General features: G+C 40.7%; 1 protein-coding gene across 1 annotated transcript in view; it reads right to left on the bottom strand.

Annotated features, from left to right (window-relative positions):
* LOC138964250 (dynein axonemal heavy chain 3-like) overlaps positions 1–14494 on the bottom strand; it is a 210795-nt gene extending 196301 nt beyond the window's left edge. The window contains exon 1 of the mRNA XM_070336152.1: positions 14333–14494. Coding sequence (XP_070192253.1) covers positions 14333–14350 — 18 coding nt within the window. The 5' untranslated portion in view covers positions 14351–14494. The remainder of the gene's footprint in view (positions 1–14332) is intronic.
* Between the last annotated feature and the right edge of the window lie 7490 nt (positions 14495–21984).

Below are 21984 nucleotides of genomic sequence, written 5' to 3' on the forward strand. Positions count from 1 at the left end.
ACACACATTTGATCACACTATAAACTGCCCCTGATGTCCAGTTTCCATTGTGTAATCGGATAATGTATGCAATGCTCTTAAGTGGTTTTTTTTATTTTAAATATTGTATATGTAGTTAATCTGAATGCGTAATCCCTCGTCCCCCTCCCCCTTCTTCTTGAAACTTAAGCTGCCTGTATATGGCCCTGTTCGGCAATACATTGCTGTACTTTTTTAAGAAATTTAAAAAAAAACATTTCCGTTGTTTGTGTCTGGTCTTGTTTTTTATGACTTTGCGAGTCCAATATTTTTACATTTAGTCAAGTTTTGACTAAATGTTTTAACATAGAGGGGGGAATCGAGACGAGGGTCGTGGTGTATGTGTGTCTGTCTGTCTGTCTGTCTGTCTGTCTGTGTGTGTGTGTAGAGCGATTCAGACTAAACTACTGGACCGATCTTTATGAAATTTGACATGAGAGTTCCTGGGTATGATATCCTCAGACTTTTTTTTCATTTTTTTGATAAATGTCTTTGATGACGTCATATCCGGCTTTTCGTGAAAGTTGAGGCAGCACTGTCACGCTCTCATTTTTCAACCAAATTGGTTGAAATTTTGGTCAAGTAATCTCCGACGAAGCCCGGACTTCGGTATTGCATTTCAGCTTGGTGGCTTAAAAATTAATTAATGACTTTGGTCATTAAAAATCTGAAAATTGTAAAACAAATTATTTTTTTTATAAAACGATCCAAATTTACGTTCATCTTATTCTCCATCATTTTCTGATTCCAAAAACATATAAATATGTTATATGTGGATTAAAAACAAGCTCTGAAAATTAAAAATATAAAAATTATGATCAAAATTAAATTTTCGAAATCAATTTTATATGAACATTTTCATCTTATTCCTTGTCGGTTCCTGATTCCAAAAACATATAGATATGATATGTTTGGATTGAAAACACGCTCAGAAAGTTAAAACGAAGAGAGGTACAGAAAAACGTGCTATCCTTCTCAGCGCAACTACTACCCCGCTCTTCTTGTCAATTTCACTGCCTTTGCCATGAGCGGTGGACTGACGATGCTACGAGTATACGGTCTTGCTGCGTTGCATTGCGTTCAGTTTCATTCTGTGAGTTCGACAGCTACTTGACTAAATGTTGTATTTTCGCCTTACGCGACTTGTTTATGTTTATACTCGACCATTATTTTGATGTTTTACTAGTTTAATACTTTGATGAGATAATATTGCTATTTCATATGTTACGTGGATTTCCATTGGTCAATTGGGCAAAACTGAGCTCATTGTAAAAGTGATATCGACGACATTTCCGTCGATATCAGTTTTGATATCGACGACCTCTTTATTGCTTCCTCACTTCAAAAACAAAAACACCTGAATTTAAAAACAAACAAATATATATATGAAAATGTAATGATCCCAGAATTTAGTTGAGCAAGTGACTAAAGACTTTTAGAAAGAAAAGACATTTTTAAATACTGAAAAGTACAAGAAAAGAGTGAACAAAAAGAAATAATAATCAGAGGGAGGGATATGGAACAGCCAAAACTGAGACAAATATTTTTGTAATTTCTTAACGGTAAATACAAAATGTCCAGAGAATTAGCAATATATGTAACATTGACTGACTGTGTGATGATATCTTCTGCTATTGGTCTGTTTCGACAGTGATATCAAAATCTCGACCTCCTGTCTCGATTTTGATATCACTGTCTCAACAGACCATAGCAGAAGATATCATCACACAGTCCGTCAATATTGGGTACTGTTCATTTTAGGTATGAAATGATAGCATGTGCATGTATGTAGGTATGCGAGCGCACGCTCGCGCGCGCGAGCATGTGTGTGTGTGTGGGGGGGGGGATGTGTGTGTGTATATGTGTGTGTGTGTGTGTGTGTGTGTGTGAGTGTGTATGTGTGTAAGCGAGTGTGAGTTTGTGTGTGTGTATACGTGCGTGTGTGTGTGTATGTGTGTGTGTGTGTGTATGTGTGTGTGTGTGTGTGTGTGTGTGTGCGCAGTCTTTGCTTTCGTTTACAATTATTATCTGTATATGTTCCAAGGACAGGTTGGAAGATTAGGCTAAGCCTAAAACCTTTATCCTTATGTAATAAAGTTCTGAGTTCTGAGTTCTGAGTTCCCTCCACAAACACACAGCTGGTCAGTCATTTACACAGACAGACAGACAGACAGACAGACGGACGGACGGACAGACAGATGGATCCACGGGTAGGACGAATGACAGAAACTCACAAAGACATATAGACAGAAAAACACACACACACACGAAAGAGAGAGAGAGAGAGAGAGAGAGAGAGAGAGAGAGAGACAGGGACAGAGACATACAGACAGACAGACATATAGACAGACAGAGACAGAGACAGCCGTATAGCACGTGCGTGTGTGTACGTACGGACGTGCGGGCGTGCGTGCGTGCTAGCCGCGTATGTGTGCGTGCGTGCGTGCGTGTGTGTGTGTGTGTGTGTGTGTGTGTGTGTGTGTGTGTGCGGGTGTGCGGGTGTGCACGCACGCTAGAGAGTGTTTTAGACGCGCGAGAGTGTACGTTTGTGCTTATATCTTTGCTTTGGTTCATGTGTTTGTTTGTGTGTGCAGTCATGCTTGTTAGTGTGTTTCAGTGTGACGGAGGTGTTTCTGTCGGTCTGTTTGCTATGCCCATTCTAGCCCGACCTGTGTAAGCGACCGTATATATCCGTGTGTACGCACGAATATGCTTCGCATCAATGCCATGATACTCAAACCCACCCAGGCACAACCGACGACAACTGTACACCGTTGAAATGTATTCCTGAGGTCTTTCACCAAATCAAAATCCGATACCAATCAAAACCGATCCAATTACAACCGGATCGGATCGATACGTAACGTACAACCAACAACCACCTTCTAAAGAAAACCAACCCCCTGCTACCGTTAGCATGCGATCAACTCGAACGAAACCATCCTGCTTTTTGTATGCCTTTAAAGATAAATCCCTTCCCGTGTAAAAGATTCGGCCCATGTCCTCAGATCTGGCCAGGGTTTTTCATGCACTTTGACTCCTACTACAACTCAACGGCGTGGATTCTTTCCGTGCAGAGTAGGAGTTTTTTTCCCGTAACTTAGACACTGGTGGCTTATTTTAATTTTATTTTATAAAATCAATTCATAAACAAGATTTAAAGTCTGGATTTTTTCTGTGCAGAGTGGGATCATAAAAAAAAAGTCTTGACTTAGACACGGGAGGCTTTTTATAAAATCAATTCATAAACAAGATTTAAAGTCTGGATTTTTTCTGTGCAGAGTGGGATAATAAAAAAAAAGTCTTGACTTAGACACGGGAGGCTTTTTATAAAATCAATTCATGAACAAGATTCAAACTCTGCACAGGAAGCTTAATTATCAGGATTCTGGTTTTGGTTTGTGTCTCAGTGGAGGGATGTTCTTATCCCACACACACAAAAGAAGAAACAAGTCGCGTAAGGCGAAAATACAACATTTAGTCAAGTAGCTGTCGAACTCACAGAATGAAACTGAACGCAATGCAACGCAGCAAGACCGTATACTCGTAGCATCGTCAGTCCACCGCTCATGGCAAAGGCAGTGAAATTGACAAGAAGAGCGGGGTAGTAGTTGCGCTGAGAAGGATAGCACGCTTTTCTGTACCTCTCTTCGTTTTAACTTTCTGAGCGTGTTTTTAATCCAAACATATCATATCTATATGTTTTTGGAATCAGGAACCGACAAGGAATAAGATGAAAGTGTTTTTAAATTGATTTCGAAAATTTAATTTTGATCATAATTTTTATATTTTTAATTTTCAGAGCTTGTTTTTAATCCAAATATAACATATTTATATGTTTTTGGAATGAGAAAATGATGGAGAATAAGATGAACGTAAATTTCGATCGTTTTATAAAAAATAATTTGTTTACAATTTTCAGATTTTTAATGACCAAAGTCATTAATTAATTTTTAAGCCACCAAGCTGAAATGCAATACCGAAGTCCGGGCTTCGTCGGAGATTACTTGACCAAAATTTCAACCAATTTGGTTGAAAAATGAGAGCGTGACAGTGCCGCCTCAACTTTCACGAAAAGCCGGATATGACGTCATCAAAGACATTTATCAAAAAAATGAAAAAAAAGTCTGAGGATATCATACCCAGGAACTCTCATGTCAAATTTCATAAAGATCGGTCCAGTAGTTAGTCTGAATCGCTCTACACACACACACACAGACAGACAGACAGACAGACAGACAGACAGACACACATACACCACGACCCTCGTCTCGATTCCCCCCTCTACGTTAAAACATTTAGTCAAAACTTGACTAAATGTAAAAAGATTGAGATGGTGAACCGAACTGTATACACCGAAAAGACTGTGCCTTTAAACATGTCTTCCTTAGATCCCATGTAAACCACCGGCAGATTTGGCCAGGCTTTTACATAGGATAAGAACGTCATTTCCACTTTGACAACTAAAACTGAACAGCCTTTCTTTCATTAAAGATACCTTACTTCCCCTGTAAACGATCGTGTTAATCATCACATTCTTGGCCATGCCTTTACATAGGATGATGTCGTCCACCTACTCGGACTGTGCGGGACACAAACCAAAAATCCACAGCCTGGCTGCTTTGTGGGCAGAGTTGGACATTTTGCTGCACTATTTTGTGACACATTAACTTAGGTGTCACTAAAGGAATTAATTCAGCAAACAAAACAAAAAATTCCCACACTGCCCAGAAAGCAGCCAGACTGTAGCGTTTTAGAATGAGTTCAAGTGGAAGGATGCTCTCAACCTCTGTAAAATCCTCGACAGATCTATGGTGATTTGGAAATATTGGAGTAAATTCTGTATCTTTAACCCTCTCTTTGTCGTGGCACCAAGCATTGACCATTAAATCCTGGACCGCCAACTAGCTCTCTCTCGGCCGCTCTTTCTCTCTATTACGAGGTGGCGGCCTCTCGCATTTAGGAACCTACGCTTACAAGCCTTTCAGAAATCAGGGGGACATGATATCCGGTGTCGATTGTAAACATGGACGAAGTTGTTCTGAAAATGCTAAAATAAACTCAGCAAAAGTGCATATGGAACATGTTTTTCGATGAGTTTTGTTAAGTTTAGTTTGGAGTTTTGGAAAATCCAGTTCATTGTCACCTCCCATTGTCACAAATAACTGGAGCTTGCCGGCTTTCTTTTCACTGTCTTCGAATCGCTGGCCTTTCAAACCGGACGCGACGCCCCTAAAAGTCGAGAGTCGTAACCTCGAAGGGTCACGTGACGAGTTGGCGGTCCAGGCTATTTGGTCTATGCACCAAGTCAGTTGTAGACAGCATTTTCCAACAAAGCCTGTTCCTTCTGATAACGTTCGATTCTTAGATCGGACAATGGCAAAGTGCTGAAGGCTTTACATACAACAGAGGTTCGCTGCGAAGTCAAATATGCTCAAGGTGCTTGCTTAGGGAGGTGCGTGACAAATAAAGGATCGATATCTTTCCGACATCACGTGTCCAGTATAATTAGTGATTTGCGATTGATCATACACCCCCTCCCCCCACTACCTTGGAGGATCAAAACACATCTATGGGTACTTCTGACTAACGAACGAACCAACCAACCAACCAACCAACCAACGAACGAACGTAAAAACGAATAAACGAACGAATGAGTCAGCAGACAAACATATCTTACAACAGGAGCTGAAGTGTAATATTCTTTCATGCACTTCAACACGGGGGGAAAAGGCACGTTGAAGGTCCTGACATGTGCCTTAACGATTTCTATTGTATAAACTTCTCAAAAGCGTCCACACCCCTGCTGTCTGTTTTAAAAGAGCCCTGAGAGTGGGTGCAATATATCCGAGAAGAGGGTAATAAATTTCCCAGCCGATCGTTATCGCAAATAACCACGCATACATATACTCCATATTTGCCATAAACACGAACCATGTTTATGCGTACACAGACGGACTGATATTTCAAAACATGCGCTCTTTGTTGAGTATGCAAAAGAGAAAGCCGTGACACGGTAGACTTATTGAAGTTTAATTTCCATTGTTGTAAACTAGCAGAGTGTAAACATTGGCTCTCAGCTCAGTGTCATTTTCTGGGCTGTTGTTGTTTTTCACAGAACAACTCTTGCGTCAAGCTAGCTATAAGCTTACTAACTACCGACAACAGACGAATTTGGTTCACTGTGTAAACAACCGCATTAAAATACACGAAAACATTTCTTTTATACTTGTAGAACCCTTTCTACTACCTCGCCGCTTATCTCTTCCTTTTCTATGGGCGCCGTCAGGGTTCAGATCGGTACACGTTACAAATTACAAACGTAAGCTGGGTTATCAAAATCTTAGGTTGTCAATTATCATACGCCAACACCTCCCCCCCCACACACACACACAACACTACCTTTCCCCTGCAAACAAATTACTTTTTGACTAATATATCATAATGGGTCTACTTAAAAGGACCTTTGAATTGGGAAAGATGTTCAAACATGCACTTTTCTTCAACCCAATGACAGACACACATGACCCGACCACCTGAAATACAGAAATAGTTCCTAGGGTTCCTTTGTAACTTAAACTATATCGGGATTTTCTCCATGGAAAATATCAATACTGCTCAGTGCTGTTGCTGATGATGATGGTGATTTAACACAGACAAAAAAATCCATCTTCCCATTCGCACCGTCCACCAGGCTATCCCATCCCTCATAGCAAAATGCCTTATAGGATTATAACGATTTACACGACATACAAAACTGTGGGAAGCGGCTTTAAATTTTGCATTGATAATGATTACGTGGAATAAATCAAAATATACGAACTGTTTTCAGCTGTCTGTCCTGGATAACCGTGTATGTTTAAAGGGATATACTATCTAAGAACAAACTTGCCCTCAGATCGCTTCAAAATTTATATCATACACATAAGATCCTGTGTTACTTTGAGAGATGCGGCGCTTTAAAGCTCATTTACCCAAATTGATTTGATTAGTTACCATACTGGTCGTGCATTTCCGAGCATATCTTGCCGTGTGCGTCTAGAGTAAGGAACAGTGGATTCCCCAGATTCGTCAGATCGTCGCCACTGAGAAACTCCTCCCAAACGGCATGAAACAGTATGGAAAATACCTTTTCGTATTTTGTTTTTGTTTTGCCTCTGATCACAATAACGTATTATTTTCAATTTGAGAATTCTCGGGCCGTTATGCAGAGGCCTGCATCGGTATAAAATGATGGAGTTGTTAACCTACAGTCGCTCTATCATATCCATTCAAGATCGTTTCTCTCACTATTAGTTGTACCCTATTTTCCCGTTCACCAGGTTATTAGATGATAATAAAATGAAAAGCGGTTTGATTTTTTTTAGGGAAGGAGGGCGGGATTGGGCTTCGGAGCACATAGCAAAATATGGACAGACGTGGCACACATGGAACGCATGCGTGTGCTGTTGTCGATCGTTGCCAGGCGAGAACACCTTTTCGATAGACTCTTGCTTATCTGGAAGATTGTAAAACAGCGCGCATGCAAGGCCGAAGGACAATCCTGTCGGTTCTTCCAGTCGACTGATCAATCACATAATGCGTTAAAGTGGACACTGTTGCATGGACATGGACTGCTCGGCAATGACCGGCTAAGTAGACTGGCCTTCGTGGCTAGGACAATGTATATGACTTATTGCTGTCTCCTTCAGAAAGCTGTGAACAATCCATCAAACGGGGGAATGACCATGGAATGGGTGTACTTGGCTTTACATTCCTCGACAATTTAAGACACCTGCCATGTGACGAACGTGAAACAAATACTTTTTTTTAATTATAAAAAAAAAGAGAAAATAAAGACAAACATAGGACACAGTGTTGGAATGAGAACAACAAAATAGAAACTTAACAAACTTTTCGAAATATTTTCATAGTGGATTTCATTTCAAGATCACAGTGCAAGAAAATAGAGGAAGGTGAACGGAGATAAACGAAAAGACTGCAAATCTCCGCCAATGCCTCGGCAACTGAGAAGAGAGAGAGAGAGAGAGAGAGAGAGAGAGAGAGAGAGAGAGAGAGAGAGAGAGACAGAGACAGACAGACAGACAGACAGACAGACAGACAGACAGAGACAGAAAGAGACAGAGAGAGAGACTGAGAACAAAGACGACGACAAGGACAACAACCCCATTGATATCCTCCAAGAAAAACCTGAATGAACACTTAATTGACTTAGTATTTGTTGTTCGCCAGGAATGAATAGGATAACATATATCAGAAGCCACCTCTACGGAAGTAGTTGAAATTACAAGAATATTCCAAGAAAATCATCGTCTAGATTATACATGGTTTTGATTGTGCTCGCGACGGCCTTTTCTTCTAAAACAAATAAGGATTTCCGTACTCCAAAGAAATTTGAGTACGAAGGCACAGCACAGCATGCAAAATATTCTATTTCTCACTCGTCGGGAGAGGATTAATGCGATCTTTCAGCAGGCTTATTGTTCCAAGCTTGTGTCATAAATTGAGCATTAGCACCTTAAGTGCTCTATCTTCGATTACCCTCTCCCCCCACCAACAGGTAACGTGACACTCTATGCGAGGAAAAGGTCTGCGGGAGGTATATAGAGGTGTCCAGTTTCTCCACCCTTTTTGACTAAACATATCGCATTCACCGGTACGATACCTTCATTTCGCGCGGGTTTCGATTGTCCAACAAACAACAATAACTCAGTTCGACGAAAATATTGGAGTGCCGTCCCTTTGACAAATATCGCGTTTATCGGAATGATACTTGATAGGTTCACTTCGAGCGAGTTTCGATTGTCCAACAAACAACATAAACTCTGTTCGACGATAATAGTGAAGCGCCGTACCTGAGCAGGAAATTCCATTTGGTGAATACTAGACTGCCGTCCCTTATAGCAGGAAAGTCCATTTGGTGATACATATTTATGGATATGGCGGCATTGACACCGATCAGAGACCACGGTTAAGCTTGACATAAAATGAACGTAATTTGATGATATAATGTGTAAGACATGGAAACCCACTCTAAAGGCTTAGTTCTTTCAAGGAAACCTTTGTGTTTAGTACGGACATGGGTAATACATTTTCATCTGAAAATGTGCACGTGCACTACTGATCAATATGTCCCCCCCCCTCCCCAAATCCCATCCTCGACCACCACACGATAACACTGTGTATGATTTCAAGGGTATATTGCCATAGGACCAAGGCAAGAAAAAGACGTGTCGCCTTTCCGATACTAACTGAATAGTTTCAAATCTTCTTCTTCTTCTTCTTCTGCGTTCATGGGCTGAAACTCTCATGTACACTCGTGTGTTTTATTGCAGTGGGATTTAACCTCGCCATTTAGGCAGCCATTTTCGCTTTCGGGGGATGCATGCTTGGTTATTTTTCAGTCGTGTTTCTATAACCCACCAAACTCTGACCAGGATCTTTTCCGTGCGCACTTGGTCGTGTGCTTGCGTGTACACACGAAGGGGGATAATACACTATATATCGTCTTATCCACTAGGCTGCTGTGCCCCTCTTTTCAACTCAAAAATACAAAAACAAAACAAAATAAACCTCATGTTCGAAATCACTAAAATTGAGCCGCCGTGCTACGTACAGAAACAAATCCAACATGTGTAGCCTGATTAGATCAATACCTTGACCTTTTCATCTTCTTATTCCTAGTGCTGTGTGATGAGGGATATAACAGGATTCATTTTACACGCCTTCCGGAAGGGCATTAGTTCGCTAATGATATTAAGGTCAGTCACGCTTCACGTGCATGAATACTAAGTAGTCACTGTGGTGTCCTTTCTAAATTACAGTTGAAGTGATCAATGGTTCTTTGTTTAGAGGTGTGGGTGTTTTTTTTATTTTTTTTAAGGCACTAGCCTTTTTGTTGTAGACTGTGAATTTTAGTGTTCGTTTACGTAGCAGGGAGGGAAATAGACATAAACACAGGCACAAACATAGACAGACACAGACACAGACAGACAGACAGACAGCGGACAAACAGACAGACAGACAGACAGACACACACACACACGCACGCACACACACAAGCACACGAACAAGCACACACACTCCACTCCACTCCAAATAATTGCTCACCGCCTTTAAAAGCGTGACCAAAGTAGCCGTAACTAAGCCAAGACCTAGGTACAACAATAACCTCAACCCAATGTCTGCAGTAAGAAGTTTGCTTAGAATTACCGCACTGATAAGTCCGATCTCTCGTAGTCCTAAGCACACACAGTCTCAGAGAAATTCTGTATCTATCCGTTGGTCAAGTTGGTCAGGTTGTCAAACTTGTCCCTCTGGCTAAAATGGACAGGCCATGAGTTTAAACCCCTTGGTGCCAACATGGGCTGACCACATTGGCTGAGTTTAAAACGAATTGTCAATTCACAGCCTATATGAAAGAATGTGAGCGGGTACAGGATTTGTGACGACTAAAATGGACAGGTTAGGATTTGATACGCTGTGGTGCCAACAGGGGCTGTCTATTTTAGCCTAGTTTAAAGCGAATTCACAGACGCTGAATGAATGTGTGTGGGTTTAGGATATGTGAGGATCAAGTATATTTAAACAGATTTGACTATCTTTCGGGGCTAGATGGTGAATTGAGATTGTGAGTACTTACAGATGTCAGCGTTAACCTTGAATTAAAGCTGTTCCAAATTTAATCGAACTTAATTCGACAACTGTATCTACAGAACAGCTGGTGTGTTGCCACAGTGGCTGAGCCAATTTAAATGACTGTTCCCAACGTTATATACCTATTATGTAAATATGCAGACAAAAGACTCAAGTGAAAGTCTGACGCAAACACGAACTAAAGTTATGTATAGATCTTCGTCTCTTTTCCGAATATATTTTCAAGACTACCTGATAACAGACCAAGATAATCTTACAATTAATGCATACATAGACAAACAAACAGACGGAAAGACAGACAGACAGATGGACGGACGGACGGACGGACGGACGGACGGACGGACGGACGGACGGACAGACAGACAGACAGACAGACAGACAGACAGACAGACAGACAGACAGACAGACAGACACACACACACACACAAACAAGTGCAAAAATGCACGTACACACGACAGTAGGGTTCTGTTGTTGTTGTTGTTGTTGGTGTTGTTGTTGTTGTTGTAATTTGCTCTAATGTTTATTCTCGTTCATGTTTTTAATGCCTCTTCAACAGGTCAAACTGTCTGACGACTAAAATCAAGAATCAATTTCAAGCAGACACCCTGCACATTACATTTAGCGGGCAGTATCCTACCAGTAAGACTTGAGCAACTTCGAGCAACACGAACTTGAAAGTTATCCAAGTCATTTTTTCTGGTGACTGTCAACAGTTTGGCCCGAAGGACTGAGTCTTAATGTCTTGTTTTGCTTAGTTCGTGCAACTATTGGTAACGTTGTGTGGCTAAAGGCATGCCACCGCCGACACCACAACAGGTCTGACAATTCTATGGGAAATCATGAGTTGGGTTCAATACAAAAAAAAGAGGTCCGATTATTTATGTTGCAGGTATCAGCCACTCTCTCTCTCTCTCTCTCTCTCTCTCTCTCTCTCTCTCTCTCTCTCTCTCTCTGGTTAGAATGAGTCCAGTAATTCCCTTCAAGAGAACTGCTCAGCGAAATTTTTTGTATAAGTGGTAGTGTATTAAAAGGGTAAGTCCAGTCAATAATTGGCCATTGCTTCAACTGAGGGTATCACATCGACTGTCATCATCATTAAACTTTTTTTTTCTTTTAAAGATAGTTCTTCTGACACAAAAAAACCCCGGATTTGTGGCTGAAATGTATGCTGCCTTTAACTGCCTTGTGCTGTTTAAAAGAAGACCATTTTTAATGTAAGTAGGAAGCCCGGTTCTTTCTCGAAATCGATCTGAGCCAAAGACATTTTTGCGTTGGTTAAATATGCTCACAGCGTTTCGGGCCCACCTTCATACAACTTTCCATTCGATCTCACACACAATGCTTGCGGCGCCGCGCAGCAAAATCATGCATACAAATATTGACATTACCACTCCGTGGTGTTTCTACGCCTAATCTAAAAACATCTGTATACCGAAGTGTGTGTTACGTAAGGTAACCACTTCATTCCAGGCACATAATACAAAAGTGTACTAAAGAACTTCTTGTGTTTCGACAAGTGCCAGAGGAAAAATACCAAAGAAATCCCTCTGCCTGTTGTCTGAAACTGACACATAAAATTCTTTCAAGAGTTAAAATAAAAGTTCGGAGAACAAGTTGCTCTACGGCCGGCCGACGAAATACTCAGTCCACTTGCTGTAGGATTTTATGCTGTAAAGTAAGACACATCTGAACCAACACCCCCTGTGCCTAATCACATGTATAGGCTATCGAACGACAAACAGAAGTCGAAGGACATCTATGAATCATTCAGATAGAGAGAAGTGTAATTCTGATACATGTACTCTGAAACTATGTTGAATGGTAGTTGTCTACACAAAAGAACTACACAGAAAAGGTTGAATTGAACGGTAAAGACAAGTCGCGTAAGGCGAAAATACAATATTTAGTCAAGTAGCTGTCGAACTCACAGAATGAAACTGAACGCAACGCAACGCAGCAAGACCGTATACTCGTAGCATCGTCACTCCACCGCCCGTGGCAAAGGCAGTGCACGTGGAATTGACAAGAAGAGCGGGGTATTCGTTGCGCTGAGAAGGATAGCACGCTTTTCTGTACCTCTCTTCGTTTTAACTTTCTGAGCGTGTTTTTAATCCAAACATATCATATCTATATATTTTTGGAATCAGGAACCGACAAGGAATAAGATGAAAGTGTTTTTAAATTGATTTCGAAAAAAAAAATTTGATAATAATTTTTATATATTTAATTTTCAGAGCTTGTTTTTAATCCGAATATAACATATTTATATGTTTTTGGAATCAGCAAATGATGGAAAATAAGATAAACGTAAATTTGGATCGTTTTATAAATTTTTATTTTTTTTTACAATTTTCCGATTTTTAATGACCAAAGTCATTAATTAATTTTTAAGCCACCAAGCTGAAATGCAATACCGAACCCCGGGCTTCGTCGAAGAGTACTTGAGCACAATTTCAACCAATTTGGTTGAAAAATGAGGGCGTGACAGTGCCGCCTCAACTTTCACGAAAAGCCGGATATGACGTCATCAAAGACATTTATCAAAAAAATGAAAAAAACGTTCGGGGATTTCATACCCAGGAACTCTCATGTCAAATTTCATAAAGATCGGTCCAGTAGTTTAGTCTGAATCGCTCTACACACACACACACACACAGACACACACACACACACGCACACACACACGCACACACACCACGACCCTCGTTTCGATTCCCCCTCAATGTTAAAATATTTAGTCAAAACTTGACTAAATATAAAAAAAGGAGACAAAATAGTTAACTGCAAGAATTTATAACAGAAAGAAATTAATGATTGGGGATATGGAATTTAGGAGCTAGAGAACCCCCCCCCCAAAAAAAAAAAAAAAAATAAAAAATAAAAAAAAAACTTCTGAATTACCAAGTCTTCCGTGTTCTATAAGTTTTAAAACGGCTAAACATGTCTACAACAACAAAATCCGACGAATACATTAAACAACAAAAAACTCATCCAAAAATGTTAAAGAAAATTAAAACAAAAATGAAAATGATGCTGTCATTTCCAGAAAAGAAAAACAACTCAAAAAGGGGAGAGTCGAAACTAATTAATAAAATTTGACAAGTTTCAAGGAAACCTTGTTTTTGTGTGAAAAAAGATTTTATTTCTCAAGAGTAAATAAATATACACTGCTGTAAAAAAAAAAATATACACTGCTGTTCTCAAAAGATCGTTTGCAAGCTTGTCACGTGATGTTTGAGCATCATCTAAGTAACAACTCCTTCCCATCTGTAACATATATATTGCCCCAACTTTGATTAAAAACCAACCTTAAAACCGCCACGAAAAGCCAACATAAAATCCCCCTTTTCCATTTATCAAATAAAGTAAAGTAAATAAACAATATTACCGTCACTTGTTTCACAAATACCGTTTCGGGCCATGATATAGGAATCCCCCAAAAGTGATGGCAACAGGCCTTACGAATTTGTCGTTTACTTGCGTTCTGGTTCCGTGAGCACACACACTACTACATTAGTGTTGGCATTCGCTATACAATACCGTTTCACGCTTCCACTTTTTAAGGTAATCCCCTTTCTGCTACACCAGAGAACATAAATAGTCTGATCACACAAACTTTTCAATGAAAAAAGTTATTTTTTCGACAGTAGCACAAACCTGCTTTGGCCACGGCATGACAAAGTCAATTGTCAGCCCAACTCCTCCAAATTTCCAGAAATTACAACAACAGCTACTACTCCGTTGGAACACACCATCACTGAACTGATCGAAAACTTTCACATTGAGAAGAGAGAAGTAACGTCTCCGCCTCGGTCGGTAATCCCGTTTGCGTGCTGTCGTCTGCTCCGGGCGATCGGACGCGGGAACCACCGATCAACGAACGGCAGCCGATACGCTGTGCGGAATTTACAGTCTGGCCTTGCCACCTGATCGGCGTTTGCCTAAGGCGGAATGCAATGCTACCTTTTTTGTGCGAATATATACGGTACTTTCGGTCATGCCGAGGCTTACTATCATTATTATTCCGGCGATATTTTGAGCTGGATGAATTTTTTTTAAACTTGCTATCAGAATTACTTCAACTTTTCCCTTTAAAGAACTGCCCCCCCCCCCTGGACAAACTGTTCAAATTGCCTTGGTTTTTGTGGGGGAATAATACAACTACAAAGCAGAAGAGAAACGAAACTGATTGATGTAGAATGAGAATCTGGAGCCTTTTTCATGGATATGACGGGTAATCTTGAACTTTAGTGTGTTAAATTCATAGCTCAGAATTCAGAGCCTCCAAATTTGCAGAACCTGCACTTGTAAGCATAAAAAGTCATTGTAGATCCATTTGGAGTCACGGAATGAACTGTACGAATGCTCGGAACGCATTTCGTTTACATGCGTCAAAGAAGGAATTATCCTAACGGCGACATGCAGGGAAGGCAACTCTCGTTGCCCTTAGTGATGTCCCTTGGTTGAAAACGTAGCCATTCTCAAGTTATTTTCGTCGATCAAACAACCAAATTGATTAATTATGCTTAAGTTTGGAGCTCAATCCGTCAATACATTTCACGACAAATGTTCTTTGGCTTGATTACAGAAACTTGTATTAATAATAAGTCAAGAATGCCACTGGATTCTGAGCTATGAATTTAACACATTAAAGTTCAAGATAACTTATGTAACCGAGTGCCGTAACACTACGATCACCTCGGGAGGCGAAGTGCAATCAATATGAAAATGTTAGGGCTAATTTCTTAGCCCTATAAAAACTGTTATGCAAACCAGAAGGTTTCCATGTACATACAGACAATCGGAAATCACCAGACCCCATCACAAACAGAATTCCACAATCCACCGGTGTTGACTTAAAGGCCAACAACTCGGGTGCAGAGTCTGCTGTGAAAGGAGCGGTAGCCTCCCCTGTCACAATCGCCCCCGTTTGAATGAACTTCGTCCCGAAGTTCCGAACCGGGGGACCACTGTCCATCCCAAGTTCGCAGAATGGGAACAGCACGAAAATGTTCAGTGGTCATATTATGCCATTACCTGAACATATCATGCCGAGTCCCATCCCTGCTCGCAGCGCCAGATGTAACCGAGTGCCGTAACACTACGATCACCTCGAGCTCGGGAGGCGAAGTGCAATCAAACAGGAGTGAAAGGCTAATTTCTTAGCCCTGTAAAAACTGTTATGCAAACCCGAAGGTTTTCACGAACATACAGACAATCGGAAATCACCAGACCCCATCACAAACAGAATTCCACAATCCACCGGTGTTGACTTAAAGGCCAACAACTCGGGTGCAGAGTCTGCTGAGCGGTAGCCTCCCCTGTCACACTTACATGACGAATCGAGATTCCAGAGACCAGAGAGTTTTTTTTTAAACGCAGTGCTGACATTGATTTAGTAAATTCCATGCTAGCGGAGCATATTAGTTATTACGTAATGTACTGAACTATGGATACTCATTGTCTTTCTAAGGCTTCAAGGGACAGAAAGAGGGTCCTGGAGCGAGCCTAGGATGTAGAAGTTTGGAGAAAAATATTAATAGCATGGATCAAGACCGAGGAAACTATGACTTGATATTGCTGTGTAGTCTACATCACTTCCAAATACAAAATAAAAATGTACTAAACAATTAGAGTCTCTCTGTCAACCAGACATATATGTAGTCTATTTAGTATCCCTATTTGTTTGTTTGTTTGCAATGAAATATTAAGTTGCGTTTGTGAGTGTTTTGATTTTTCGCACCCTTTCTGTCATCATTGCCTGTTGACTATTCGTCTGGTAGGTAGTTGAGATGCTGGTGAGTAGAATGGTTGGTTTCTACCTTTGGTCGATTGTTTTAGAATAACTTAATTGGGACGGAATTTTCTGTTTGAATTCAGTAATGTAAAGTATGTGTATAAACAGCTCGTCTTGAGTGTAACTAAGATTGGAATATAACGATATAAGGGCATCCCCGTTGCACTCTCATCCACCTTCGAAACCAAAAGACTCAATAGATAAAAATGTATTGACCAAAATATCTCGGGTTTGTCCTGTTGAAAAAACGAAAACAACAAATACACAACAACGTGCGAGCTTTACAATTCAGCGCTGATGTAAGTAGTCAAAGCACACGGCGATTCAACCGTACTCCAAACAAGAGTAAACTTTACTTGAGTAGACAATGGACACAGGGATTCACGAGCTGAGCCGAATCAGGTTTTACTTTTACAAAACACTTTGTGGTCTTACTTTGTCTGAACGTTCTTGAGTGTCAAGTGTCGAAACGTGTTCCCTTGTCAGTCCTGAAATGTCACCTCTAGTTCTTGAGCCTACCCTCCGGCCTCCACCCCCACCCCCTCCTTTTAACGCATCTCCAAGACTCGTGGCATGAAAGTAACGGGACAACAGCAAAGATCGAAAAAGACAGCACTTTCGTCCACCCCCCGCGCCATTCTTATGCTAATTCCGGTTGCCTAGCGTCTGTAAACAATAGGGGGTTCACAGTGGAACAGGCCTGTTTTTATCGGCGATCGCTGTCTGGTAGATAAGAAAGTTGAAGCCCCCTTTCTTTCTCTTTTTTTTTTTTTCATTTACGGAGCTAGTGACCGTGAACAATTCGCTGTGGGTTAGGATTCGCAATACTGCCAGAGCTTAAAACTTGTTTCTTGGCAGAGCGCGTGGGGAGAAAGTGCAAAACTGTTGTGGTCAATGTGGGAATTAGCGGCTGAATTGATTGTGGGGCTGTCCAAGTTGGCAATTAACCATGTATTGTCCAGAGAAGGTGTAGAGAATCTCAAAAAGAGTCACTTTTGTACAGATGCGTGTGTTGGTGTACATGGCTGGATTGATTGTTTCTTAACCGCAATGTCGAGACAAATTCCTTACCTTGGGCAATTAAAGATTCTGTATTCTGTATTCTGTATTCATACGATACATACAGGGCACTTTGATCAATATAGAATGATAGAAATGGAAAGTGACAAGCTTAGTCAGTGTGTTGGGCGTGTACAATAGTTTGGAGAAAGTGCTGTATATATAGTTTAGGTTTACATTTTTTAGTCTGTCAGTCAGGTAATTAATAAGACAGCAAGTTCATTTATCGGTTCGTTCGTTCGCAGGTCACTTAGAGTCGACGTGGTTATTATTAATTTTTTTTTTTACACATTTACCTTTTATCTCGTTAAAAATTGAGCCTTTATTCTTGATTTTTTGTGAAAATGTGTCCAAACTGTTTTAATTTACCAAGCAAACAGCGACATAAATAAGATAAACAACATAGATAAAAGGAAACGGATCAAGAAGCCAGTTTGTGTGTGTGTGTGTGTGTGTGTGTGTGTGTGTGTGTGTGTGTGTGTGTGTGTGTGTGTGTGTGTGTGTGAAGCCACAACTCTCTCTCTCTCTCTATCTCACACACACACACACACACACACACACACACACACACACACACACACACACACACACATATACATACACACACACACACACACACACACACATTTAACCAAGTTTTGTTAAAAAAAAGGAAAACCCCAAAAGACATTATTACCATGTCAAATTGTAACTCTAAAGACATTTACCAACTTATCTCTCTCAAAAATTAGAGTGTAACAAGGAACCTCATCATAACATACACTTCATAACGTAACGCTGTAACCAGCTGTTTGCTAAATATCTTTGATCTGTCAGTCCGACAAATTTCTGAGGGCCCCATATGGTCAGGGGGTGTAAGGTGTTTGTCCAGCAACAGCAAATTAATTTGCGTGTTAAACACCGTTAGACCTCTTTTACATAATGACTTCTGTGTCAGGCAAGCTCGATGTAGGTAGAGCAGGGAACACAGGTAAGAAAAGGAAAGTGATTTATTAGTATGATCTTGCGTGTACTCAGCGGCACAATAATGCGCATGCAGAAGCAACATATACTCGCTCGCTCAGACAGACAGACACACGCGCGCGCACGTACACACACACACACACACACGCACACACGCACACACACATACACACACACACACACGTGCACACACACACACACACGCACACACACACACACACATACACCAATTTACACACTACCCTCCCCCCCCCCCCCCCCCCCCGCCCTTCTCTTTTTTTCAAACCTTGTGCAAGTTTTTAAAATGCGAATAACAATCTGAAACTCTCTTAGTCTAAGCAAGTAGGTAACACAAACTGCAGAGTTATGTGGAGACAGGACATTCATTGACACACACTTATCATACCGAGTCAAATTTTACTCTCAAGACATCTATATACCGACTTCTCTTCTCTCTCTGTGTAACGGAGAGTGTTACAAGATACAACACACACATTCAGAATAAAAAAAATAAAAAAAATAAAACAACAACCAAAATATTGTAAACGTAACGCTGTAACCAACTTTTCGATGAATACATGTTTGCTTTCAGTGCGGCATAATTCTAAGGGCCCTTAATGATCACTGAGGTTAAGGTATTTGTCCAGCATAATCATATTTGCTTGCTAAACACCGCAAGTTCTCTTTTACATATTGACTTCCGTGTCAGGCAAGCTCGATGTAGGTATAGTACGGAATACAGTAAAGAAAAGCAAGTGGTTTAGTACGACCTTGCTTGTAGTCACCAACATGATAATGCGCATGCACGAGCATAAAGGGACATACATTTATACACGCTCGCTCAGACAGCCAGACAGCCTGCAGCCAGCCAGACACTGAGACAGACAGCCAGACACACATACACGCACGCACGTACATTCACACACACACACACGCACACACACACATAGGCTACACACACCGAGCACACACACACACACACAAATACACACACACAAACACACAAGTAGTATGCACGAACGCACGCACGCACGCACGCACACACACACACACACACACACACACACACACACAATGAAACTCTCTCCCCCATCTGCCATTGTCTGTCTGTCTGTCTGTCTGTCTGTCTGTCTGTCTGTCTCTCTCTCTCTCTCCTTCCCTCAATCTCCCTCTTATATTCAATTCTTAACCGATTCTTTTAAAAGCTTTAACCGTTGACCTTTGACTCATTGTGTGGGGATATGATTTCGTGCCACAGTGCACCAACTTTTCTCTCACACGGTTAAATCAACTAATCTCTTGTTTCTTTTACTTCAAAAGCTCCAAAATAAAGCAAGGAAAAAGTCAATACGCAGAACGATGGGATTGTGATTTTAAAAGTGGTTTAATCTTTCACCTCTAAACTCATGCGTGGAGATTAAGTGCCGGAGTTGCAATGCACCGACTTTTTATTCACGGTTATTCTGTTGTTCTTTTTCTTTCAGAAGGTAACATGCAGAAAAAGTCAACGAGCCAAAACGAATGGCTAATGTTTAAACACTGAGCCGTGCGTTTGATCAGATCAGCCGCACCACTGCTGGTTTATTGATTGCGATTAAAGGCGTGTAAAATGAAAGTTGTGCCTGCTAATTCATTATGCATGATTAGGAACAAATGGCCCACGCATACTTACACGCACGCACGCACGCACACTCTCTCTCTCTCTCTCTCTCTCTCTCTCTCTCTCTCACACACACACACACACACACATACACACACACATATATATATATAAACATGACACACACACACACACGCACACAAACACGCACGCACGCACAGACACACACACACACACACATTCACGGACACACATTCACGCACACACGCACTCAAACTCTCACGCACACACACACATCCACTCACACCGGCCACCCCCCCCCCCCTCACACACACACAAAGAGGACGTTGGGTCAAAGTGTACGATTTGTTGTTGTAAACTTGGATATCAAAGCAAGAGCGGCTTTGTAAGTCCGCATGAATAGCCTATTCAACATTTTCCCCTCACACACGCAGTTTTAATTTACTGCGCGGTTTTCACGTTAAGTGCATGTACTTTTCTACAAATGACATGTATTCAAAAGAAAATACTTTTTTAGTACCGAAGTTTGATCCTTATGCTTGCCTTCCAGGAAACTTTGTTTTGAGGGGAAACATTTCCGAAAAAATGCAATGTTTTGTACTATACGACAGAATTTCTTAAGAAAAAACTCCTGAGTATGTCTTAAGATGTCTCTCTGTCACTGCACAAAGACACTATTTCTGGTGAAAATACAAACAAGTCGCGTGAGGCGAAATTACTACATTTAGTCAAGCTGTGGAACTCACAGAATGAAACTGAACGCACTGCATTTTTTCACAACGACCGTAGTCCGCCGCTCGTACAAAAGGCGAGCCTGTTTAGCGCGGTAGCGGTTGCGCTGTGGTGCATAGCACGCTTTTCTGTACCTCTCTTCGCTTTAACTTTCTGAGCGTGTTTTTAATCCAAACATATCATATCTATATGTTTTTGGAATCAGGAACCAACAAGGAATAAGATGAACGTGATTTTAAATCGATTTCGGAAATTTTATTTTAATCATAATTTTTATATTTTTAATTTTCAGAGCTTGTTTTTAATCTGAATATAACATATTTATATGTTTTTGGAATGAGAAAATGATGGAAAATAAGATGAACGTAAATTTGGATCGTTTTATACAAAAATAATTTTAATTACAATTTTCGGATTTTTAATGACCAAAGTCATTAATCAATTTTTAAGCCTCCAAGCTGAAATGCAATACCAAAGTCCGGCCTTTGTCGAATATTACTTGGCCAAAATTTCAATCAATTTGATTGAAAAATGAGGGTGTGACAGTGCCGCCTCAACTTTTACAAAAAGCCGGATATGACGTCATCAAAGACGTTTGAAAAAAAACCGTCTGGGGATATCATACCCAGGAACTCTCATGTAAAATTTCATAAAGATCGGTCCAGTAGTTTACTCTGAATCGCTCTATACACACACACGCACAGACACACACACACACACACACACACACACACATACACCACGACCCTCGTCTCGATTCCCCCTCTATGTTAAAACATTTAGTCAAAACTTGACTATTGGACAGTTAGTCTGGAAGATGAGTATGTTCCAATGACGGCACTGATGCTCAAAAACGATCTCTGGGAAAACAGCGTCAAAACTTTTCAAAATGGTGTCAAATGTTAATAAAACACTTTGAAAATGATCATCTTATTGCAAGAAAGCGGTTGACGATGACAAAACTACATCACACAATGATTCTATGGTGTTCAAAGTCAGCCTACCTAAAAATGCTGAAAACCCAAAACACGTTTTTGGACTCAAATGTCGTGCCATCTCTGGCCTCAACTCATAATCCGACAAGTGCCCTTTCTGTTTTGTTTGACCTTTCATTCTACTTTGAAAAGCCTGTCAGGT

Source organism: Littorina saxatilis, linkage group LG4 (genome assembly GCF_037325665.1).
Source record: "Littorina saxatilis isolate snail1 linkage group LG4, US_GU_Lsax_2.0, whole genome shotgun sequence".
In the NCBI taxonomy this organism is placed as follows: Eukaryota; Metazoa; Mollusca; class Gastropoda; order Littorinimorpha; family Littorinidae; genus Littorina; species Littorina saxatilis.